The 26144-nt window shown below is 39.9% G+C and overlaps 1 protein-coding gene across 14 annotated transcripts in view; it reads right to left on the bottom strand.

The window, feature by feature from the left end:
• The window catches only part of HERC1 (HECT and RLD domain containing E3 ubiquitin protein ligase family member 1), a 124048-nt gene that overhangs the window by 34204 nt on the left and 63700 nt on the right, over positions 1–26144 (bottom strand). For 6 of the 14 annotated variants that reach the window (XM_076065554.1, XM_076065551.1, XM_076065538.1 and 3 more), the window contains 16 exons: positions 24854–25033; positions 24169–24408; positions 22845–22928; positions 17934–18145; positions 16690–17067; positions 14845–15674; positions 13374–13569; positions 12617–12804; positions 11695–11817; positions 10046–10301; positions 9533–9651; positions 8680–8948; positions 3833–4098; positions 2993–3045; positions 2630–2830; positions 1773–1947 (listed from right to left, as the gene is read on the bottom strand). In XM_076065554.1, coding sequence (XP_075921669.1) covers positions 1773–1947; positions 2630–2830; positions 2993–3045; positions 3833–4098; positions 8680–8948; positions 9533–9651; positions 10046–10301; positions 11695–11817; positions 12617–12804; positions 13374–13569; positions 14845–15674; positions 16690–17067; positions 17934–18145; positions 22845–22928; positions 24169–24408; positions 24854–25033 — 3770 coding nt within the window. The remainder of the gene's footprint in view (positions 1–1772; positions 1948–2629; positions 2831–2992; positions 3046–3832; positions 4099–8679; positions 8949–9532; positions 9652–10045; positions 10302–11694; positions 11818–12616; positions 12805–13373; positions 13570–14844; positions 15675–16689; positions 17068–17933; positions 18146–22844; positions 22929–24168; positions 24409–24853; positions 25034–26144) is intronic. The other 8 variants (XM_032975090.2, XM_032975796.2, XM_076065558.1 and 5 more) reach the window with 7 other exon arrangements.

Raw genomic sequence — 26144 nt, 5'->3', positions numbered from 1 at the left:
TCAAGTGACTGTATTACTAACAAACATTTAACTGGGTGAGTAATGCTATTTAAGTACTCTATTTTTATATCGATGACATGTGGATTACATCACGAGGTAGAGATCATCATGCTTGGCCTACCACCACTACACACTAAGTGTGTGCTGAAGAATGTAAGCGGGAGGAAAAAACATGTGCTCAATGAACAAATCGGGGAAAGGTTAATTATAAACCTCATAAATAGGACAATTAGTGATACATTCTAAATTGTAAGTAAGCAATCAAATATTTTCATAGGTCGCTGTACATATACTTACATAAAAAACAATGCAATACAAATTGAAAGTTAAAGTAGTGCATGCCTACACAGACAACAATGAACAGAGAGCTCTGATTTAACTGAATATTCGTGGTCCATCCAAAAAGGTTAGATGGTTTTTTAACTCCTGCTTAAAGACGTATTTTTTTATCTTCCTCAGATCAAGTATGCACGCAAGTCGATACATTTTGACAGCGTTTACACCAGCTCAACAAGCACAGAAGTATAAAAACAATAAGTGCAGACAAATACGTTGTATACACAAGGCACTTTAGTTTCTTCCCAAAGCAAAAAAATATAATCGATATGGAACTATCTGCACTTCCCTGATAAGTATGGGGACTTACTGGCCTTTTATGAATAAATCACAGATTATTATAGGCTGCTTATTGAATTTTACGGCAAAATCTTCCCCCCCCAAAAAAAAACTTTCCCTGTGCCCCCCCCCCCACCAGCCACCACCCCACCAGAGATAACCTTTGGAAGCTGCTTAAAATATAATCTCTGTTGCACTGCATCCCACACAATTAGCCTCCGATGCAACCCAATCATTCACAGCCATCTCACAGATGCCGAGTCCAGATTAGTCACTCAAACTAGGCAGGGTATCTTAGGCGAGAAGCTGCAGACAGAGCACCAAAAAATAAAGACTTTATTGAATAAGAAATGCTGGTGTCCAAGAATGTTTATATTAAATTCTACACAACTGGCAATGTTTCCAGTGTTGAGGTCCACAACAGTGTTTTGCTGATATAATTATGCACCCAAGCTGCGAATGGCTCAAATGAGGTCACATCAACTGTGCCTCTGACAATGAGCCAACCACAAATCTGCATATGCGGTAATATCAAGTAGGTTTTAAATTCACATCAGTAATGCCCAGTTTTATAAATAGCTTATTTAAACATCAGAGTAGTTAAAACATAACAAATTTACACAGGTTATACTAGAAAGAGTATTGGCAACTATCATTTGGCCATTTCTACAGATAAGGTTTGAGGTCACAAGAGAGACAGTAACACGCGATAGGTGGATGGAAAGCTAGGAATTGTATTTATTAGTACTCATTGCATCAAAGGCCTATAAAATGGAAGTTTGATGGACTCTGAATGAGGCTAAACTGGCAAATCCAAGAACTCAGCAATATAATATTTAACCAACAACCATCCTGTAAGCAAACATTTTGTTTAAAACAAATTGTACATTTCTAATGTGGATGATGTAACAGAACATTATAGCTACGCAAATTAACCAAGTATGTAACTAGCAATGTCACCCTACCATATAAAAGGCCAGAGGTCAGTTATTAACTTGACACAAACTGGACTAATCCATTGTAGAAGGCCAATGCCAAGATAATATATGCAATAGGGACCACACCACTTGTATAAATTAAAATATTACAAAATTAAAAACTCTAAATGGAGAATTGTTTGCCCACACAGAACACAAGCTGCACATCGCACAACTAACCTGACGGAAAGGAGAGACAGTGTCCTCATGACCATAGTTCGAGCCAGTAAGATCTGAGCTGCAGCAGTCACACGTTTGAGGGCAAGGATGCGATCATGGGGGTCACGCAGAATCACTGCCTGTTCCCCCAGGGACACACGGCTAGAGGTCTGCTTTTCAACGGAGCCCAAGATTCCTGCAATTGGAGACAAACAGCATGAAGGCATCATTACCTGCAGATGTGATTTTCTTGTATTTGTACCAAACATACACACTTCTTACAGACCAAATTATACTGTATATAATTTAGGGTGGTCCTTGTTTAAAATAAGGATCGTGGTAGAGGCTCCGAAACATCCTTCTAATAGGCTACAATTTGAGTTATGCATAATTCAACAAGAAACAATCCAATCGTGAAACATTTTCAAAAACGAAGACCACCATAATATATTTAGGTTTAAAAATGTCAGCCTTGGTTTTTATAAATATTGCCCAACAACATAACAAAAAAAAATAGGTTTCCTGGAAGTGGCAAAAAAACAATGTTCAATGCTTGGATGATACACTGAATAGGAAATGACAGAATAGACCCTTTCCTGTTAGTTCCCAGGGCCCATCACCAAAACAACAATTAAAGGTAATATATTTCTAGAATAAATTTGGATGCATTAATGTTGATAATGAATGTGCAACACATGGGAAATTATTAACCATTAGCTATCCTGTGCATGCCTCATGTACCCAAATATATTCATTTTGCTTCACATTGTGAAAACATAATTGTTAACACACACACACACAATCTAAATAACAAATCAATACTAATTGATGAGGTTTATATGAAAGGACAGATATCAATGTGTTCGGAAATGACGAACCTATCTGCATCAGTGTCTCTTCCATGCCGCTTGTGGCAGTGACCATTGCAACAGAAGCACCCAGGGGGTCACTGTCAGGGAACTGAACTGGATCTGGGACAATCTTCCTCTCATTGAGGCCAAGCGGGGCAGCCAGCAAGTCAAAATCCTCCAGCCCTGTGAGGCGGTCATCCTCATCTACCTCCAGTAGGTCCCAATCTTCTGTAGCAGATGCACACACAACACTCATCTCAATGCCGGTTGGTTGGGCGGTTAATTTTTGCAAGCAATGCCATTGACGCAGCACGACGTGAAAATTATAGCAATCGACAGCAATTATAGTATATTAAATGGTATTTTAATATGAAAACCATTCCCGATTACCTTCATAGAGACTTTCCTGCTTGCCAATTAGGTCCAGAGCTCGACCTTTACCACTGTAATGACAAATACCGATTATCAACGTGGAGAAACACAAATTTAACTCTGCTAGCAACTAAACGTTCTCGACCTCAATCAACAAATTTCCCAAATGGGAAAATACTCTACGTGAAATTATTACATAAAAAGTAATTTTAAATATACTTTGTTACGTAATTATTAGGAGAAATTTGTAGCATCACAGAATGTAAATCTTGCACACCAAGTAGTATTCCGTAAGCAGCATTGCCTATTCTGTTACAGTTTAGCAAAAACATCGCTTGAAGGCAATACAGATACGACAAACTGGTAGAAAAGTCAGACATTATTCATGTGGTCATGATGCCGGATCATGGCAAAATTATGGTACACTATTGAACTTGAATGTAAGCTGTTCAATTTAGACTTATTAACAGCTGACTTAAAGACTCTTAAGAGTTCAAACAGGATAGTATATAGGTGTTTGAGCAAAACTATAAATACCCTTGACTCAAGAAAATGAAATATTTTTTATTATTTTAATGTGATTTCACAACACAAGCACATGGGACGACACTCCTGTTAACTGCCATGAGCCAATGGTGTACGTTTCACATCCATACGACAGAAGCATGGCAATCCAAAGGACAGCCGGTGTTGCGTACCAATGTGGGAAGTCAACAAGTTGTTCTTAACCCACACGCAAGCATAAACATCAAATAACACCGCCGTCCTTGGCCGTTTATAGACAAACGCGCACACTCAACCACGTATAAATAAAACGATCGTGCATAAGAGTTATTTTAAGCCTAAACAGCACGCTACCTTCCTGAGCCAGAGAGCCCCTTTTTGCTCTTGAGAGCGAGGTATTTGGCTCGGCAGCGGCTGCAAAGCAGGTAGTAGGGATTGCCAGTGCCGCAGTCCCCTCCGAACCAGCCATCCACGTACGAGCCGTTGCTGCGGTAGCCCTGCCGTTCAGCACTGCCCCCACAGCCAGCGTGGTGGCGCCGCATGTGTTGGTTGAACGTGGGCGTAGTGACGTCGCACAGCTCGCAGAGGACTTGTTCAGGATCGTCCAGCTCGCGCACGTGCTGCAGAGGCAGACGCACAGCTGTTTTGATGGTGCTTGTGCGCATTTTAACAACAAAAGAGAGAAGGCTGCAGAGTGGTTTGTTTTTCCCAAGTTCTATGTTTTCTTTGGATGTTTGCAATAGCTTTGAAAGCCAATGTTCATGATTATCTCGAACATTTTACATGAGATTTTGAACATTTACAGGACTTAAAATTAATTGTCGACAATACATACACGCTTGGGCCACTAGGTGCCAAATTACATCCTTTTACCAAAGTATAATATGCTGACGCAAAAACAGCAAGTGTTATCACGACAATTTCACACCTTGATACACGTTCAACTTCAGTGGATGGACAAAAGGCTGTGAAATAAATAGAAAGGACTGCTCATACCAGGTGCTTACACGAAAGCTTTTGTGGTGCATTTGCACCTTGTCAGCTTAATGTAGTTTTATTTTCGTTTCATTTGTATTATTTTATTATTTCCCTTCTACGCGACATTACCGAAAGAACCAAAAATACAGCTTAATGTAGTTTGCAATTGCATTACTTTGCTAAGATTTGTCTGTCTTGTGTAAATGAGGTCCGTACACATGTGGTGCCCTTTGTCAATCTACTACTGGATGAGGGTTTCCCCAAGCTATGCCGGGTCCTGGGGGGTTATATGACCGTACTTCACCACGCTGGTCAGTGTGGGATGAAGGCGGGGAGCAAAAAGCATAGAAAACAAAAGCATTTTGATGCACTGCTCTGTGCTGCCCAAGAAGCCCACGAAGCGTTCTGTAACAACCTGGTGGGTTTTTTTTTTACACATGGTGGTCACTCATCCAAATACCATGCAGGATGAACGCTACTTGGCTTCTTAGATCAGATGAGCTCTAACACATTCCAGGTTATTTATTAACATACTGTGCTCATGTATATTTTATTGAATAGCTGTGTGCGGTTGGAATCTCTTTCATGTTGTTATTTAATAATGGATTAGCGTTTCACAAGCAAACGTCCCCCCACATCATGACAGACGAGACTGTTTCGCTGTTGCTCAAAAAGAAACAAGTTAGAGCAATGTTGATGTTTTGAGAGGTAATCCAGAAGAATCAGAAATGATTATGTTGTATCGATTCGCTAAATCAACTGAATGAGTGGAATCAATGCAACAATGCAGGTGAGATTGCAGCAAAGTGGACTGCTATACAACACCTTGGTGATTGTTCCACAAATATAAAGCCCTTTCTATGGCAGCCTGTGGATGGCAACCAAAATGTTTTAATTCCCTTTGCTATAACCTTGGCTGCACTTTGTTACATTTTCTCAGTGTGGAATTTACACTGCAGCAATGCTTTCTTTTATTGGCTTTTGATGTTTTTTTTTTGTGATGAAACCAGCGAACCATGCCAGTGCACAATGATATGTACATCTGGGCATATCCTGCTGATAAACCTTAACATCCACATCATATGCCCATGTAGAACCAAAGACTGAATTTGAACGTGTAGTTTTTGAACTTGGAATAAAAAAAACATGGCACATGATACAAATAATCTTTCGTATTGCAAAATGCATGTAAAAAAGGCATTGTTTAATGTGGGTTCAGGAAAAAAGATATTACAATTTGTTTTGAAATGTTAAGCTATCATATTTTATCGTGAAATTAGTTTTTATTATCGTATTACCATGACAAACAAAATCAATGTCAAATTGTTCATTGTCTTGTAAATGCAATTATAGATTTGCCCGATTTTGTTCCCATACAATAAAATATAAAACGAGAATAGGTTTTACCCTCTTTTCTGGCAACGAAACAGAGATGCCGCAACACCAAGGTAATACCGATCGCCTTTATTTTTGTTAACATTCTGACCACAAGTATTGTGGTCAATGCAGACATTGATTAGCCGAGGTATGCCTAGCTCTGCGATCTTACATTGACTTGCAAATTCCATCTCGAGCCCCGCCCACTTACCCTTGGGTTGTACCCATCTGAAACTTGTATAACCTTTGGCTGCAGTAGCTCTCTCGCTACATTTCTTCCTGCCTCAGCAGTCCGCCTGCTGTGTTTTTTCACCTGAAGACAATTGCTTGTGTTGCGATCGAAACGTCGTGACTTTTTATAATTGTATTTTTCTATCTACGCGACTTTACCGAAAGACCCAAAGAGTAACAAAACAGGTGTTGAGATGTTAAAACACCAAACTGAAACCTTTTACAAGGAATCATGTCTGCATTAACCACAATACTTGTGGTCAGAAAGCAAACAAAAAAACGTACTCTGATAATATATGCATTGTCTTTGAAACTGATTTGGTCCACACCAGTGACAGCTTTCTTTTGAGCCTAGTCTCAAAACGGTGTTAGACCAGAGGGCGCCAAAAGGCGTACAGCACAAAGACAAGCATTATCAGATATGTAGATGCTCACCCCGAGCCCTCATTATTCTGATGTTTGTCTTTGTGCCTTTTGGCGTCCTCTGGTCGAACACCGTTTTGAGACTAAGCTCAAAAGGAAGCTTTCTCTGGTATGGACCAATCAGTTTCAAAGACAATGCATATATTATCACAGTACTTTTTTGTTTGCATTGACCACAAGTATTGTGGTCAATGCAAACAAGTATTGTGGTCAATGCAAACATGATTCCTTGTAAAAGGTTTCAGTTTGGTGTTTTAACATCTTAACACCTCTTTTGTTGTCAGAAAAAAGGGGAAAACCTATTATCATATTTTTGTACTGGCAAAGGGGTCCCATGATGCAAAATATATAACGTTTTGTCATTCGTCAATTGTATGCACACACAATTATATTTTAGCCATGCATAAACATTTGCCATTCACCTAATATCATAACACTGTTAGTAGACACGAGTATATATTCATGCGTTATCGGAAAGGCAGGTTCCTTTGAATTTTGATTAACAAAGTTAAATCTAAATATCAATGGAAGCTGCCTTTTCAATAATTTTGCAATAGCCACTACATTTTTTTTTTACAAAATCTTCCAGACAACCAAAACAATACTTTGAGTTGTCAATAAAATTACGTAATATAATCTTCCCATACGATCAATAAAATCCATTAAAAAAATGTATCTCATTATCTACGATTCAGACTAGGTTTGCTATCCATGGCATATACTGCCGTAGCTGTGAAGTTGACCTTACAATCTCACTACAAGGAAGTTTTGCCAGAAGCCATGTGAAGTGGGGGGGATCAGTATGTTGATTCTGTCACTAGAACACCCGAAGACCGACACCAGCATGCTCTTCAAATTACCTTTGCGGTTAGTGCTCAATGCAATGAGCATATTAACGTTGTACATTAATGTATAAAAACATATACAGGACAGATGTTTAAGTGTTTACTCGAAAACCCTGCTGCAATGCTTTATACTATTTTACAGTATTCCAATTTTAAAAACAAACCATCTCTCATTCATATTCTAACATGGTAATGTGGTTGGTTAGAGGGGCAACAGTATGGGCATGTTAACCTAGTCTATCATCCGTTTAGCCACCAATTCTATTATCTGTAGGGGTCAAACGATCCGTGGTTATATTTGTATCTGTGCATCTCCAACATACAATACATAATTTCCAGCCACAATTAAAGCGTCTTTGTTGCAGTGGTGTTGCTCCTGCTGTAGAATGGGTTTAGGGTCTACTGCAAATTACACTTCATAATGGCCCCTAAAACGAAGCAATTGCTATGTAAAGAGGGTAATTAAACACAAAGGAACCAATATCCAGTTTTTCGTTTAAAAAAACAGGTCAATTGCCACCATTCTTTAGCTGTTATGTAAAAAAATAATTATGGGAGGATGTCTCTATCTATTGTCTATGTTGGAATTTAGGCGAAATTATAATGTCCAGAGATATCATGGCTTTCTACAGCCAAAAATAAGTCCATATTTTCTGGTGTGAAATCACACCAATATTTAAACACTGGAGATTTCATGCCAGGGTCTCTGATACACTTAGTGAAGAATGGCAGTTGATTGAAGCTCAATAAATGTTGTTACAAATACAACTGTTAAAAGGTGCCATGAACAAAATGAGGGGTAGTTAATATTGATTAATTTTTCAGCAGCTTTATTAATTATTAATGGCCAACTCTAAATTCATGAGTTTACTTGTTTATTGCCCGATCCCTCCATATTACCACAGACGAGAGGAGTTTCACTTTATATGGAACAAGGCTTTTGGAGCTGCTTTTGTTTTTGGGAAAAAAAATTGGGGAGTATTATTAATCAGCAAATGCATCTGTATTGTTTTATTTATTGTGCAAATGTAATTAATTAAAATACAACAAAGATGTATCTGCACATTCAGTAACTATTCTATTTGAACTGGAGTAAAAATATTACATTTGCAAACAAATGTGAGTGGCCTACTTCAGCAGTTTTTTCTTGGTGTGTTTGTCCCACCTGATGACGATTGCTTGTGTTGCGATCGAAACGTCGTGATCTATTATGTTTCTACCTACGTAACTTTACCGAAAGAACCAAGGGGTATGGATTCCTGCAGTTATAAAAGCTTCAAACCAAGATTAAATGTGAGTGGTGTTAAAGAGAAGCAAAAAAAGGCAGCAAGCGCTGCAAGCACACACCCAAGTCGGCCAATCCAGTACCTCCGGGAACCACATCCCCAGCAGCTCGCTCTCACTGGCCAGATCCTGACCAAACATCTCCTCCATTGCTTCCTCATCAAGGCTGAGGTCCAGCTCCTCATCCAGGCTCATGTCGTAGAGCGAGCCTTGGTCACCTCGCTGCGGGGCCGTCACGCCCTCACGTGCAAGTGCCCCGCTGTTTGCTGCGCTGCCGCCACCGCTGCCGCTGCCACTCACGGTCTCACCTCGCGCCGAGCGGTAAATGCCTGCTGCAGACATTAGTTCGCTCGTGACCAGCGCAGAGAACCCGTGGCCAAACATCTCTCAATGTGGTGTATAAAAGCTATTATTTGTTTTCTTCAAAAGATAAAGGCAGCTTCTTTGTAAGTCGTGTTCAATGCGTGCAAGTAAATATATGAGATATAAACACGTTGCTATTAAAAAACTCATGCGACTATAAAATAATTCCATCTTCAAAAGCCTGCAACCTGCATAATGAAAGACAAAGGCATTTGTATGGAACAGTAACAATTTCAACTAATCAAAGGTGGGGAAATGATATGCTCCACATTGGCTATTGCCTTAGGTGATGCCCACTTTAATTTTAATAATTTCCAACCAAGGGGATCTATCTAGTTTTATATCTTGTTCATGTTCACATTTGAGATTTTTTGCTTGATAAATTGGATTGCCATTTTTTTTATTTTTACCTTGGGCCAAAGAGACATCTAGTCCCAATGTGCCGTCATCTTATAATAAATAACTTACATACATTGTCCAATCTGCATACACGACATTTTTTCGGACATCCAGCCAATGAGTGCAGCAAAACCAAAAATGACTCCCGTCATACCCGCACGTGCGAGCAGAGTGCGCGCAGCGAGGTTGAGCCGGTGTCTGCGTGCTGGAGGAGGCCTGACCCGTGTCAGAGGAATACCCAGCATGGTGCCTCTCTCCACCTGATCGAACGGACTGCACAGCAGAGCAAAGCATTGCGGTCAAAAGCCGTGTTTAATCAGAATTATACACGCGGACTATACTCTTTATTTGCTGCTGCTCATTGCTTTTCAAGTAGGAACCGTGGTAAAGGAAGATCAGTAAAATATATATATATCCCAAAGAAAAGTCCTTTTGTAAATCCTACGGGCCAACTCTCCACATCCAACAAAACAATATAGTCCAAGTTAGTAACAAATATTTTCATTATAAAACAAGAAAAACGTACAATACAAATTCACCACTCAAGTGCACGGTCATATGCTGACCAATGCAAAAAGCAATTCACATTGGCCATCGGTTGACATCTAAAAAAACGGTGTATTAAAACAATCTCATAAAATTGGGTCACAACAAGGCACACGCTGACCTCTCACTGAAGCCCTCCTCGAGCTCGGCGGTCTCACTGGAGGACATGCCTTGAGTGGTGTTGCGCTCTGCCATTTTGGGGTTTGTGGCAGCAGTTGAGGCCACCCCAGACAAGCCCGGACCCCCAGATGCCCCCGCTGTGCCAGGACTAGGCAGCGATGCAGCCGAGGTGGTCTCCTCGTCCTCCATATATGGGTGCTCAAGCATCCACGTGGCCAGCAGGGTAACATTCTGTGTGTCTGCATCTCCTCGGGTACCTGCACCGGCATTTTTACAAGGGCATAAAAAAAAAAACCTCACTGGTGCAAAAAAATACAAAAACAAAAGACGAAATCTCAGTTTTTTGCATATCATCCTTTAATCATATTCTCATCATCGGATCCTGTCGTTTGCGGGGGCCGGCAGATACACAATACTTTACGTGCAAATAGCACATTTAATAATCTCATGTCATTTTTCAAACTTTGAGATTCTCTTGCTCTGAAAAGAGATTACTGTGGAAAGAGATTACTCTGGAAGTATGCAAATTGTGATAAGCAGAACATTTATTCTTAAAACGAATGCAGCCAGGCAAGCAATACGAGAGCTGGCATGGCTTCACACCATCTCTGGAATTGGTATTGCAAAAAAAAGAATAGTTGTGGCTTGCAAAACTTCTTCGCCATGAATCCCAGCTTCATTGCAGCATATTTGTAACACGGGATGACTTTAGTTCACAAGAAATACTTATTGACATCAACATTCAATCTTCAGATGCTAAATCAGGAATATATATATGGTGGAATGTTGGATATCACTACCGGTTAAATTTACTAAAGTTAAAATCCAACATCTAGACGGCAGAAACATGTTTTTTTTTTTTCTGTATTTAAATAGTCAAGGTTCAAAAACTACTGATGTGTTTGTAATTAGACAACTGAATGAGGAAATTAGGTTAAATGAATAAAGTTTACCACACAACACATTGGGAGAAATCACTGATGACCCGAGTATAACTTTTATTTGTGCATGCTTTCATAAAATGCAATAACACATTGACAAAAATAATTTCATTAATGGAAAGAGAATGGTCAGTTTGACGGAGCTATAAATAATTCCAAAGATAACCCCGAGCAAGACTTTACAAAAAAAAGTGTGCAGCTGAGTAGTCATTTGCATACATTTTGGCAATCAAGGTAATGATGCAAACGAGATGTAATGAAATAAAGCTTCAGATTTGCGACTGATAAATCAGATGGTGGCCTGAGAAGACAACTCTAAACTTAGAGCCCCGAGGTCACAAACAGGTTGAGCACAGATTTATATCAGACACCCATTACTCTGAGTTTGGATAATTAGAATATTAATATGCATTTATATTGGAGGAATACGATTAGCTAAAAATCTCTTTTTCATAGATGTGCAGCTGGGGTGGGGCAGAACGTTACAACAAGAATTCAAAAATACGATAGGAGTGCAAAGTATAAGAGAAGAAAATCACAAAAAACCATACAAATAAAACTAAACTATTTTTATTTTACCAGGTAAAGCCCACTGAGCTATGCATCTGATTTTTCAGAAGAGATCTGGCCACAAATGATAGCTCAACGAAGTGGTATGTCATGTGGAAATTTATAGCAGCCAAATAATAAAAAAAAATATAAATGATACCTTTACCTGTGGCCTCCATGGCTCGCTGAATGTGGCGCAGTGGGAATCCCATCTCCAGCAGTGGTACGGCAACTGGTGGTGGGGGAGGGGAGCAAGACTGCCGGCTGCTGGGGTCTGATGATGCTGATAAGAGAAGAGCAGTATTCAATATTGGATGCATTCACTCATCCAAATGGCAATGTTTATCCAATTGAGAATTCATGGTACCAGTATGAGCAATAACATTTCACACATATTACTTATTTACGATTTACCTAATACACTATTTTTTTATATTAGGACATACAGAGAGGCGTTTAAATTACCTAGAGTTTATCTCACATATCAAAAACACTGCCCTTAAAAGGAAAATAATAAACAAAAATGCGTATAATAGTTGATGTTTCTGGAAATAGCAATTCTTCTCTCAGATATGAAGGCCAATTTCGTAAAACACTGCCTTTTTCTCTTTTAGAAAAGTGTTATTGACATCTCAGAATGTGTTTAATAGCTTTGCGTTGATTAGGAGTTCTTTTACAACAAAGATGAAAACCTACCTTATAATTTTAAAGAAGGTACTTAGAATTGTTAAGAAACACCACTGCACATACATGCCAAAGAGGTACACAAAACACACACAAACAAATTTAACTCTGCTATTTAACACGTATTGCTATGCAATACAAGTACAAAGATAACACTATTTGCCCAGCCATGGAAAATGCCACATATAAACATAAACATGTTTATACTTAAGCGGTAATTCACAAACCATTGCAAAGTTGGGTCATAAATAAGTCATAAAACGATTTCTGCTCACACAATTTCCCAAGCAAGGTTTTATACCAATGGCACGTGAAGTCAGACAGGAAGAAAAGCCCATGGACAGTGAAGCCAATGATTATGTTTATTTCAGAACCTATGCGAGTGGGGGAGCTCTCACCTGTCCTTGTAGGCTGGCGGTTGTGCTGTGGCTCAGAGGTCGTAAGACTCTGCCGGCGGTAGGTCTCCTCGGACGGGGACGTTGGCTGAGAGCTGGCCGTTGCAGGCGAGAGAGGTGGCGGCGTCTGTGCACGCCGGGCAGGGTGCGGAGGACCTAGGGGCAGCTGGTAGCTCTGAAACGCGGCATTCCTGTTGAAAAGCACAAGTTGGTGAAATTTAAAGGTGGGCAATGACATCGGAACTGCTTACATTATTGATACACGACACATTTCAATGGGGAAAATGTTTCAGCCGCCGCATTTGCTCATATGGATGAAATGTTTTAACGTTTTTCAAATGCAGTTAAAAGCATTTATGCATTCGCTCTGTCCGTAATGAGGGGGAGACGTAATTTTTCTCAGGAAATTGAGCCAATATGAACAATTGAATCACAAAATTGTGCTGCTCATAGAAACAAGAGAAAACCAAAATAGGTCAAATTCATTATGGAAATTCCCAAAAATGGAAGATAAACTCGCACTAAAAGGAACCGCCACAGCACCAGAAGTGATTCGCACCATCCCCATGTGGACCCCCATTATCCAAGACCCCCTTTGTCTGATCGCAGCCAACGGATATACCACTACCTGCACGCCAGGCATGAGCACTACCATTATTAAAATCGGTAGTTTAATACAACTTCAGGACAAAACACACCATGGAAACCGTGACAGAATCCACACGTGTGCAGACGTTTTCTTCATCGTTGACGTGCTCACCGAGCATGCTGCATCATGTTTGGTCCTGGCAATTCAGGAATGAGAGCAGCTTCTGTGTCCGTGACGGGTGTGGTGGCGGTCGTGGTGTCCTCCAGAGAGCTGCTCATGAGGGATGTTGTGCTGGAGCTGGATGGGCTGGTGGTGACTGGCGTCTGTCCAGTCATGGGAGCCGAAGCACCATCTTCTGCATTAAACTCTAGACAAAGAAAAGCAAGCATGGTTAATACAAAAGGCATAGGGTTAAGGAAGCCATCACAATGAAACAAAAAAACCGTGGTTTGAAGGGTAGCCTGTTGGTCAAGTGTTCTTGCCTCTGGTGCTGTCAATACATTATGTCTTTAGTAGTAACAATCCTGCACGAACACGAGCAAATATGCTTACAAACATTGTATAAACATATTCTTGGTTCTTTCAGTAAAGTCACGTAGAAGGGAATTTTATTGTTTTATATATTTTTTATTTTGTTGTTTCCCTTCTACGTGACTTTACCGAAAGAACCAAGAATATGAATCCCTGCAGTCACGAAAGCTTTAAGTCAAAATGTATAAACATGTTTTAAAATTCCATGTTTTGATATATGTAACATCCCTCGAAGCTGAATATTGCATTTCCTACAATTACTAAGAGCGTACAATTGTTTCGGGTTGAATGCATTTCAGGACTAAAAACTCCTAAAGAGAGTAGAAAGGGACCATTCTGGTCTGGACTGCCAATATCAGATGTAATAATCTTCAGCATTATACTTTTCATTGCTGGATGAAAGCCTCCCCAAGCTGGTTCCACATCATTTTCAGATGCAACAATACACCTATAACTCCTGCACATGAGAATATTTAATAGCTCAATCTCCAAAGTGGACACACCTGGGCATGTCCCCTCCTTTGACTGTCACTCTGTGGGGTTAGCTTCGACCTCACTCACTTTTCTTAACAATGTCACTCACTTGTGTATATTGGCCGATCTATGTGTTCATACTTCTGTCTCGGCAATGTGCATATGTATACGCTAATATGAATAGTAAGTGGACTTGGGCAGGACACATCAATACAAGGAATGGCCAATGGGCAAGAATACCAACTGAATGGTAGCTAAAATTAGGGAAAGCACCCAATAGGAAATACACTGCAGAGCTTAAGCGACGAGATGGGCTTGTGTGCAGGTACCACGTGGATTGTTACATTGTGGTACCATGAAGGATGGTGGTTTACTTGGAGAGACCTTGATCCAGCAGTGGACTGAACAAAGCTAATTAACGAAGTTTCTGATCCAGATAATATACACACACACACACATTCGTAAAACGATTACAAATATCACTCTTTAGCATTTTTGCCCATGATGGTCTTCCAATTTCCCATGATGTCATAAAAAGAACTAGGAAAATAACTAATTAGTTCAATTATAAAGCTCTTTAATAAAAAAAAAGTTGATATTTTAAAGAGTGTAGCTTCTTCCGATATAAATACTTCACCTTGTCTGTTGCGGAAACCCAAGCGCTCCTCCAACAATCCTCGAACTGCCAGCTTGTGGATTACAGACTGAGCACGCTCCATCTCACCCAGTGAGATGGCCCACTTGATTGGGGATCGCGACACGGCACGACGCACCACACTGCGCATCAACGCCTGCAGGGAAGCCCTCAGCTCAGTCTCTTCGTGCCCAGACTGGCCTCCCGAGGGGCTCATACCACCACGGTCTGCATTGTGGTTCCCTCCATCTGGGCATGCCTTGGGAACAAGCAGCAGCTCTGCATACCGACCACAGCTTAGCAGGACACTCAATGCTTTCATTGCACCCAGGCACAGAAAAGAAATCTGCACGGCACGAATCTCAGCCTCATGGCTCTTGCATGAATCATGACATTTCTTTTTATGTACTTCAAATGTACTAATGGCAGCAGCTTCTGGAGATTTGGCCATTGGTACGTTGGTGGCTTCCGAGGTGGCCAACTGCTGTCCATCAGTTTGCAGGTCTGCAGCTTTCACTTCTGCACTCTCTCCCCCATCTTCAACCAAGGTTTGCGTTGGCTGCTCATCCAATGTTTGATCGAGCTCAGCTTTCTCCTGGGATTCCTGCTTACGGGGGGGTGGTCTCCGATCGGACCTTCTTCCACCGCTTGAGGGGCCCTTTACACTTTTCCCGCCAGAAAGACCCAAGTCCTCTTGGATTCCCGTGAGGTGAGTGAGGTCCAGTAGCGTGGATGCAGACACACCGTGCAAGCGGCCGGCATCAAAAGGAACCGGCTCGCAGGGCTCCAGATTGGCCAGAGGAGTGTCGCTGGGTGACCAAGAATTCAGCACACTTTAGCCACGTGCGTGTCAGCACATTGATACCAAGGGTGAAGACGGGACAGACAGGGAAAGAAAAAGGAAGAACAGAAACTACACTGTGATAGACAAAGCGGCACAAAAGCAAGATGAACACAATGCACAAAGCAAAATTTTTACATAAATAAATCAAGGAAGACAAGAAGACTGCAACAACAATGTGACGCTTGATTTGATTGTAAAGATCAGTTCAGCATAATGTAGCAACACTGAATGCGCATTAATGCAATGAAAATGCTATGCATGCATTATGGCGGAAAGGAGGCATGAAAATGCTATTTCAGTGATTTTTATAGCCAAAAAGAAAAATCAAACAGCTTACAAGCTGCGAAATAACAGAGCAGTTGCAGTGGGGAGAAACATAAGTGGACACAATAGGAAATGCCATGTGCTACAGATTATGAATTCTGTAACTATGCATTTACAGCTCATTGCACACCAATGCACGTAATGAATCAAAGTGTGTCATGAACTCATAATACTCAAAGACTGGCATTGCTAACATTACACATTAAACGCTTAAAATGAATGATTGGAATGTTTTGTCAGAAGAGCTATCACAGCACAAAGGTTGAACTTTGCCTAAATCAGATTTAAATGATCCAAACCAGAAACGCTTGGTTGCTTGGCATTTGAAACAATGGAAAACATGTTTAACATATTGTCTAGGAAAGCACTGTCATTAGATAAGAGCTTCTCATTTTAAATTGCATTAGTGTTTTAATATTTCAAGGCAACGCCCAAGTAGCACTTAAAATTTAACAAATGGAAACACAAATGTTTAGATTAGGGTGATGGCGAGAGTCTGTATGCATTACACATAACCATTTATGAAAACAAATATTTTTAAAATGATACCAATGTTCCACTTCCATTAAGCACAAACAAATAATTTCAAAGAGGATACATTAATAAAAACTTTTTTAGAACAAAAAAAATCATCTACAAAAAAAAAATACCACCACAAAGGACTTAAACATAACGAGTACCTGATTGTGACCTCCGCATCCTCCCACTGAACCTTGGCAGAGGCACTGCCTTCTTTGAGAACACCCAGCAGCGTGGCGTGACGTCCCGTCAGCTTGTGCACGCAGCGGCCACCGAGGCGTAGGCCGCAGTCCACACCACCCATCACAGCGAGCACGGGCCACACCTCCACACACAGCGTGCGAAGCTGCTCATCCGAGAGCTCTCCGGGGCCGGAGCGGCATTGGCGGTTGGGATGCTGCTGCTGCTGCTGCTGCTCATCAGACGACTCGGTCTCCTTCCCCAGCACGTCCTGTTCCAGCTCGGCACCTTCCTCAACATCTTCTCGGCACTGCGAGTCAGACCTTGGGAGGGTGCGGCCCGACCGAGATTTGCAAACCCTGCAGGGATTAGGTTTCAGTTAAAAAAAAGAGAATAACATATGTAATATTGGAACTGGATTTTTTTCATTTAGAAAATAAACGAAATCTAGGTTTGCAAGAATAACGCGAGCATGACTTTCCTTTATAAATAAATAAAATCCAATAAACTCCTCGTTCATGCTTCGCTGCTTTTTCATCAAATGCCACCCATGCTTGGACCCTTTTTTCCTCTGCGAGCATGCACTGCTGACTTTTTCCGTTTGGCTTCAATATATTAACTTCTCTTCCCCAATTATTCCCTTGCAGACCAACATTTACATTCTACTGTACATCTGTGTATATTTGTTTTCCTCTTTGTAAATACAACATAAATTTTAAGTCCCTATGATACCTCAAGCCTATATATAAAAACATATACAACTCCCCCAATCCCTATTTCCACATTAAATATGCATTTGCCATCTGGCTACCTCCCTCCCTTACAATACACAGTTTGAAATACTATTTTATATAAACATTTGATGGATCAAAACGGTATTGCATTTCTACCATCAACGTGAATTATTTTGTTAAACCAGCGAATCATTGCATAACAGAGCCACTTATGGAGCTGGCAATATGGGTGATCGTTTAATAATGTTGCAACCGAGATACTGACTATTCTACTCTTGGACCTATTACCCCCTAACATTCACACAGAATTGGAAGAGCCTAGACACACATTATCAAATGAATCTCAGAACATGCCTGACATTTCAACCAAAAACAATGTATCATTCAGCACCGTTAAAAAACAATTTACAATATTCTCGTTTCTAAAGTTTTAAGACCATTTCCTCTGAGATTTCAACAGAACTAGCGTTTCAGGCGGCAGCAACACAAACCTGGAGGTGGTAGCTGCAAGGCAGGGCCGCACTCGCTGCAAGCGCTCTGTAAGATGCCGATTGATGGAGTGGGTCCAGCGGTCTGTACGGTGCAGCACTCGAACCAGCTGTACCGTGGCTTCGGACAGAACCACAGGGCCTGGGCTACAGGTGGGGTCACCGGGCAGCAGATCTCGTGGGGTCCCACGCATTTGCATCTCACAAATCTTGACCTGCGAGACAACAAAAGCAAAATTAGGTAGTGCTGTGTGTGTGTGAAATGCACTCAACTTAGGACAGCAGAATGGAGTTTTCATCTGCAGCCCGGTGGTCTGGAAGTCTGCAAACTGAAGTCTGCCGAGCCAGATGGTGGACTAAAAACATTTTTCTCCTCTGTTTGGATACATTTTTCTCCGTGCCATCCATGCTTCCTTCTCAGATTTTTTTTTATATCGCTAATGACAACTCTTATAATTATTTATCAGGAATGCAAGACTTTGCCCACCTTCTCACAAATTACACACACTGTCATCGTGTGTAATTATAATTTGATTCAAGAGTTGATTATTTTAGCCCACTAACTAGTCTAGGTTGCCCATCACTGCTCGAGTGGGTTCAGGGCTCACATCAACCAATTACATAAATAAAAATTAATTATTACACATTATTCTATGATGCATCAAGATGGAAATAATAATCTATTTCAAAATGTATTGATTGGTGATAAATTATACCCCTCATGATTCAAATATTTAAGAACGTGTCGAATAAAGCAACCCACAATGCTGACATGAAATGCTAGAAATCTTTACTCGTGACAGTGAAGATTAAAAAAAACAGTTACAACAATTAATCAAGTTAGTGTTACATTTTAATTAAACATGTCCCCGCTTGCAAATAACATTCAATCAGTTGCAGGTACAGCCATGTGCTTGCAGCCACTTCCATTTTCCCAATTCCCATGTGCTCAATGAAGTAAGTGATGGGTGACATGTGACACCTATTAGAACTCTGAACAGATATTGCCTGGGAATTGTTACAAAACCTGGTTCACACTTGGATGATATTAACAGCAGCACGAAGGAATGGAAATCTTGTATTACGTGAAAGTCACTTAACCGTCACCTAATTTAAAGCGACTTTACATCTACATGTAAACGATTGTTAGTAATGGGAAAAAAACAGAATGCTTTATTCATGAGCACAACAGCCAGTGATCCAAAACTGGCACCAGTAAAAATGTTGCATTTACTATCAGGTCTAAATCACACGCTTATGAGTTAAAAATGCACCAAATTTATTCTGGTGACATCGTGAGCAATTTTACAATGAGTGGCTTGTGTCACAGCACATATTACACTATTTTAGGTGATAATAGAGCTTAAAGATGCATGCCTAACTGGGTAAAATAGCTAAGTAACATTGTGTAAAATGAAAATAAATGCGTTTCATTGAGCAACAAATGCGGGATACACCATATTTTGCGAGCAATCAGATGCTATTGTGTTGGCATACCTAGCACAGCCCTGAAGTAAAAGTGTTATTCTCTTCAACCATAGAAAATTTGAAAAGTTGTATTCGATTATGAGAATTGTCATGCCAAATAAAAAATTAATAATAAAACTGCATGTAAAAATATATCTTGTTATTTCTTTTTTCTATTTAAAATTTTCAAGCATGTACAGACCAATATGAGATGCAGGACTTTACAACATAGTGGCAAACAAAAGCCGCAGCAAAAGTGGATACCACTCTGGATTAGAATGCACAACACTGACCGTGTCCTCTGGTTGCACTTTCCAGACAAGCACACTCAGACATCACCCAAGACAGTGAAACTGTAAAATTTTAATGGTCCACACATATCAACCACTGTGCTCTGTCATATGGTGGTTTCATAAAAAGCAGCCCCAGACCATGATGCACACAATAAAAATGTGGCAACAGATTGCCACTGAGGTGGCAAGAAGACCACTGCATGTTGGATATTAAACGCTGAACTTTTGAAAAGTCACAAAAAATGAGCGGGACTGGTGGCTCCGGGGATCAATGTCATGTAAGAGCACTGAAGGTGGTTCCTGCTGTGATCCTGGGTATATGTATCTGCAATTAAACCAGGTTTTAAAAATACAGCGAGTTGATGGTCTTAGCCCGGTCACCAATGACCATCATTAAACTTGCTTTTTCACTTACATGTGGTTCATTCTAGGTTTGAGAATTATTGTGTTTTTGCCGTTGATTGCCATGCAACAATCTCTCTTTGCAGGGCAAAGAAAAGTGTTGCACTGGTGGAGATAAGATATTCCAAGTTTAACCATACTTCACCCCACTAGTCATTTCAGGCTGGTGAAGAACTGAAAGGGCTTCACCGCTTCAGATATCAGTCGCTACCAATGTTAGCCATGGCGTGAAATCACATTCCGGTTACCAGTTTTATTGTGCAACCACAACACCATCACTGTTCTGACTTACACCCTTTTGAAATTAACAGAGCAATTCAAGCAATAACGAATATGCGAGACGGAATTATTAATACCACCTCACCACAATTGCAATAACTATTCATATTGCAAATTATTCCTAAATGTAAATTCTCAACAGATCTAGGAACTGCCAAACTTGATCCTCGGCAATGGATAATAGAACAAGGTCAGGTGATGCGGTTTTATGACTTATGACATGTATGGCTGGTAGAACAGAGAGCAGTGTTTGTGGGTATCATTGATCTAATGGAGATGTTCATTTGCCTTTGGTAACTGTACGAGATTACGGTCCTACAAACCAAGAGCAGACCCCAAACAACCACCACTTTTAGGAGACTGCTATCATTATTGCCCACCTCCCACAAAATTGACTGGGGGTTGGATTTCAGGAGATGGGCATTATAGATTATGGACATCATAGATTGTTTTACAGCACAAACTAATCAAGGACAAGGATGTGTTAACAAAACGACATTACACCATAAGTTTTTTAATGAAACCTATGCAATTTCACTTAAGCACACATGTAAAATCCCCATGTGGCTCATTTGCTATGTAACTCTGGGATATATTTAATTGCTGCATCTATGTACATTTTATTATCCAAGGTGTTTTATGAACCAAGAGAAAATTAGTGATTGCAGTATACTGTTTAATGTGATCATTGCAGCAATAAGCATGAGTTGGTACTGTATTTGGAATAAGAGACATCAACATTTTTTACCAAGATAATGACTTGCAAATTTTGTATCAGCAACCTTATGATGCATTGTATGATGACAACACTCATTCTGTCATTGCCTAGTAGTGCAAAGGTTTTGAAAAGAAAATCATTAAAACTATTAGCCATGTAATTGAACTACCATTCATATATCCCTAGAGCTTGCCCCATTGGATAAAAAAAGCACTCTCATTTCCCACAAAATGTCAACACAAGCGGATTTGCAAACCATTAGTTGACCAAAAATACAAGACTAAAATGTAAAGTTAAATGTCTTCGAATGGCGACGTCATACATTGCTATTATATAAAGCCACACTATAAAAACATCATTCCCACGAATGCTTTTAAATACAATTGTGCGCACTTAGGTATTGGCATGGCAGCAGTCTGTTAAATTGTCTATTGAGAACAGTCCAACTAATAAGCACTGATAAAACATCTTCCCAAGCAGAGCTAGGTATATTCGAAGTATTTTTATTTGAATACTTACATTGCTGATAACCTTCCTAATGAATGCTAACATTATCAGTTATTGTCAGTTTCACAGAAATTACAATTTGCACAAATTTAACAATATACTGTAATGACTAATGTTCTCTTGGTTCAAAACAGACCTTGGGATATGTTATGCACAGAAGTGCATAAATGAAATATCCCATAGTTATGTAGTAGACTAGTCATATGGGGATTTTACATGTGTGATAAAGTAAAATTCTATATTATCTCTCAGTGCAAACAAAACAGATACATTAAATTAACCATCCCTGACACACCCCGTAAAATTTACATTTGATACAGCAGTCAAGTGTTTACATCATTTTCCCAACTTTAATTGGGCTATTGACATTATAACAAGACAAATAATAAACTTGTAGATCTCAGAGCTGTGTACCCTGTGTGTCAGAATAAGCCGCAGAAACGATTCTATAAAAAATCCTTCAAATGACCTTTAAAAAAAATCAATTTCAGTCGGTCGCATTTTCCAATGCACTCTGAAATGAGATTGTCGCATGACAGTCGGTGACATTTTTGTTTTCCTCAGGAGCTCGAATATAGCCAAATACAGTGCAAAATCAAATTTAACGATGATTTTTATTGGTGGATATTGAGCCGATACCGTCAACTCGCTCCAGTTGAGAATTCGCTTTAAATCGTGGGTGACTAAAACTCATTCGGCTACAAAATCTCAGCAGTGCTGGCTCAGCGCTCTTACGTCTAAGCTACCCTTTCACCTCGGAGCCATACACGGATGCTTTCAATTCCCCTTGGCGTACCTGTAGAATGCTCGAAACTCTGCTTGAGCTGCAGTACTGCACACCACTACACATACTACTTTACTCTCAGGCAATTCAATCCCAGCATCGAAATATACACATTAAAATTACATTTATTTTTGAAGCCTTTCGTAGGGATATTATATAATTTAACAAAGAGCACTAAAATGGTATGTCTAACGGTAATTTTAGAGACAGCTGCCAAAATGTGCCAATGCATCACATTAACATCTTGCAAAATTTAACTGTTTTGCAATTATTTGGAGTAAAGTGTCACTAAAAATTATATGCTTTATATTTTATTAACGGAGTGCACATGTTTATTCTGGTAAAAGTGTCAGGAAAATGAACTGTGAATGCAGACATCCACATTATGACATCTATACTCCCAGAGCAGCTCATTATTTCCCTTGTCAGTAGTGCTGTCAAAAAAATAGAGTGATTCTAGATACCTTTTCACCAGGGTTACTGCTGTAAAACATGATGCATGGGTAGAGTTCAGTCACATCCACATCCTCAAATGCAAGCTTGGGCTCCTGGAAAATAAGAGATGAATGTGTTAAGTGTACAGTATTTCAGAAAAAATCAAATATGAACTGAGACGAAAAATATAAACATCCCATTGGCATGACAGTCTAACCTTCTCAGTGCTTCATTAAAATTAAATGTACCATTTGTCCATGTTTATCTGAATTTTAGCAATATTACCGCATTACAAAGAACTCCCTTGTAATCTCATATTTATTCAGTAACCATGTCATTCGTGGAGACCAGGATCCATCATACTTTCTGTTATCCATAAAACCTTAACTTCACAGCGATCATGATATTTAATCTTTACTCTACGATGCTTTATGGTAAAGTCGGCATGTCGAACTCTGTGCAGAAAGTGACAAATCTCGTGAAAAATGTAAAACAATCATAAAAACGAACAGCCAATGAAGGTGCAGTCCAAAAATTTTCATTTGCTTATGATGTCCCCATCTCAAGGGAGCATAATGGATGAAATCGCATAGGATTAACTAATTTTGCAGGGAATATATACGATAGAGACTTTCAGCAGAAGAGAAGACCCCCTTTGATCAATGTTTTGAACATAACCCATGAGATGACTCCCTACCAATGTGCCCCATCATAGATTGAGAAGGATGTCACATTCAACAATGGGAGAGTGAATGAGGGATCATATTGATATCCCACAGTTTGCTATGTAAATGAGACTACAAGTTCTGTGCAACTCCTCTCATCTATGGTATCAGGGGATCAAGGTGTCAATTTGTATAGAAGAAAATATGCCCTCAGATGGACAATGCTTACTGTATCTATAACTACCCATTGCAGGCACTTCACGCTGGAAAGTAATGGTTTTCTTAATATGGATGAACATTGAGAAACAAAATTGTCATGTGTTGATTGTGGTTCAGTTAGAGCTAACAGTCTGAAAATGAAGTGATTAAAACGGTTTAATGGAATAAGGAAAGGGCAGCAGATAAGGGTATGGCACAAGCCAGGGTTGTACTGTTTCAGTGTAGGATACATGAGGCAGGGGAGCACAGAAGGCGCAGGCAACTTGCTCCGACTTCATTAATGTGCGTGTCTTTATATGTTTACATAGTTTAAGGGCTGTTCTGCTGATTGTGTGCATGACAGTGTTTATGTATCTGTGTGTACGTGTCCATGGGAAATAGGAGTGCAGTCATTTATGCAATGCGATTCCAGTGATGTTATTAAACTCGGTCATTTTACACGACCAAATATGAAATGTGGCACTCAAACCTCTCCATTCTTGCCAAAGGAGATGGTGCGAGCCTCTGTGTCCATTACACACGTGATGAGGTCCCCCTGTGTGAAGCTGGGCAGGGTGAGCGTGTGTTCCCCGCTGTGGTAGAGGTTGCCGCTGTATGCACGGTACAGCCACATGTCTGAAGTAGTGCGGTGGTTAAAATCACGAACAGGCCAGCGGGAGACCCCGACGCATGTCCCCTCATTTCCACGGTTCTCCTTAACAATGAGAAACTGCACAAAACAGTGGGTGGTCAGTCCGGGCAGAATTAAAACAACAAGTGGATCATTGGTTTATTTTTTCTTTTTATTTATAAATGTAATAGTTTATGGCAATGAGAACATTTACATTTCACAGGTCAAAAACATTCAAATGCAATCATTTATTGCCAAGTCTTGACAACCGAAACGTAAGCTTAACACATGTGATCATTTTTAAATGTGTGATGAGGCAATCATTGCCTTTTTGCAAACTGTAAGCCCATCAAGACACTCCAGTTTTTTATTATCTCCGTACCCCTTCTCAGCTCATAAAGGTAGTTTACCATCACATGCACATGATTTTTCCATCATCAACCAAATCACCACACTTCTTCCAGCAAAGGAGAAATATTCTTAACAATGATGGTCTTAAGCTGCTGTTGTAGCCCCCCGCATGTGCAAACCTGCTGTTAAATACCTTCCATTGGTAGCAGCCAGAGGAAATTCCAGCGGACGCTAGGCCGTAACCCTTGCCCCCGCTACCGTGAGCCAGCACGGTACCATTTTCCACCGTGCAGCACATGGTCTTCTCAGGGTCAAAAGTGACCTCTTGAATTGGCAAGTTTTCATCCTCCCCGCTTACCTCTCGGGGTTTGTGCTAAACATAGAAGAGAACGGGGGGGGGTACATTGAAAAATAAACACATTAGGTTTACTTGTTTTCAGAAAGGCATTTCCCATCAATAATATAACAGACAATTTATTATTATTTATTTGCAAAAAGTATCCATTTCTCCACTGAAAATTGGCCAAAAAGTTATTTTACCAAGAAAGTAATCAGGTTCAGCAGATGCATTAAATGGTAACAAAAAATAGATTGCCTTAAAAATATGGCATAAACAAAAATACAGTAAATATAAAAATAATATTCATGCTTTCTGCTGCAAAAATAAATGCTCTACAAACACCAAAATATTGGCAATTAAGTAATAATATAAATAAGAAAATTTGCATTTTTAAAAATTAAGTTTAGACTTGGCTTTCTTAAATCACACAATGCTTTGTTTAATTACCATAAAATTGCTTAATATGCTCATAGCTGGTAATTTGAAGAGTGAAAAGACCATTGCTAACATAAAAAAATAATTCCTGGTTAAAAAATAACTTTTAATTTGTGTCTATACAAACAAAACTTACAAGGGATGTTCAGACACACACTCGTATTCATCTTCTTACACTTTATATAAATGTAACATGATAGGTATGAAATGTATAAACTCGTACAAATTGATAAGGGGCATAAACTTGCAGTAAATATGAAAGCTGACCACCATTAACATTTCCACCATCTTCTTACAATATATATGTATACACATGTAGTACGCTAGTCTCTTTCACAGCAGATAAGCAAAAAATAGTATTTTTACTTATGTTGCACGAAACTATTTACTATTCATCTTGACTGTCAGCCTGTATTCATATTCAATGTGTATTTCACAGATTACATACAATTCCATACACAGCAAGTGGCTATTGGCTGTGGTGCTAAATGGTGGAAAGTAGCAGGAGAATAGCAAAATCCATTGTTGTACTAAACTATGCTCCCAAGTGTACATTCTTCACCTTTCATTAACTAGGAATGACCAGTGTGGTACAGTTTGATCAAATTACCTCCACGACCCAGAAGGCATGGGGAGGCCCTCATGCAGCAATGTGTAGTGGATTAACACGCACATACAGGAGGGAATGGTAAAGACGCGCGAGTTATGG

Source organism: Petromyzon marinus, chromosome 1 (genome assembly GCF_048934315.1).
Source record: "Petromyzon marinus isolate PM22_M1 ecotype Great Lakes invasive population chromosome 1, UKy_Petmar_22M1.pri1.0, whole genome shotgun sequence".
NCBI classification, from domain to species: Eukaryota; Metazoa; Chordata; class Hyperoartia; order Petromyzontiformes; family Petromyzontidae; genus Petromyzon; species Petromyzon marinus.
This window is presented reverse-complemented; position numbering and strand designations above follow the sequence as displayed.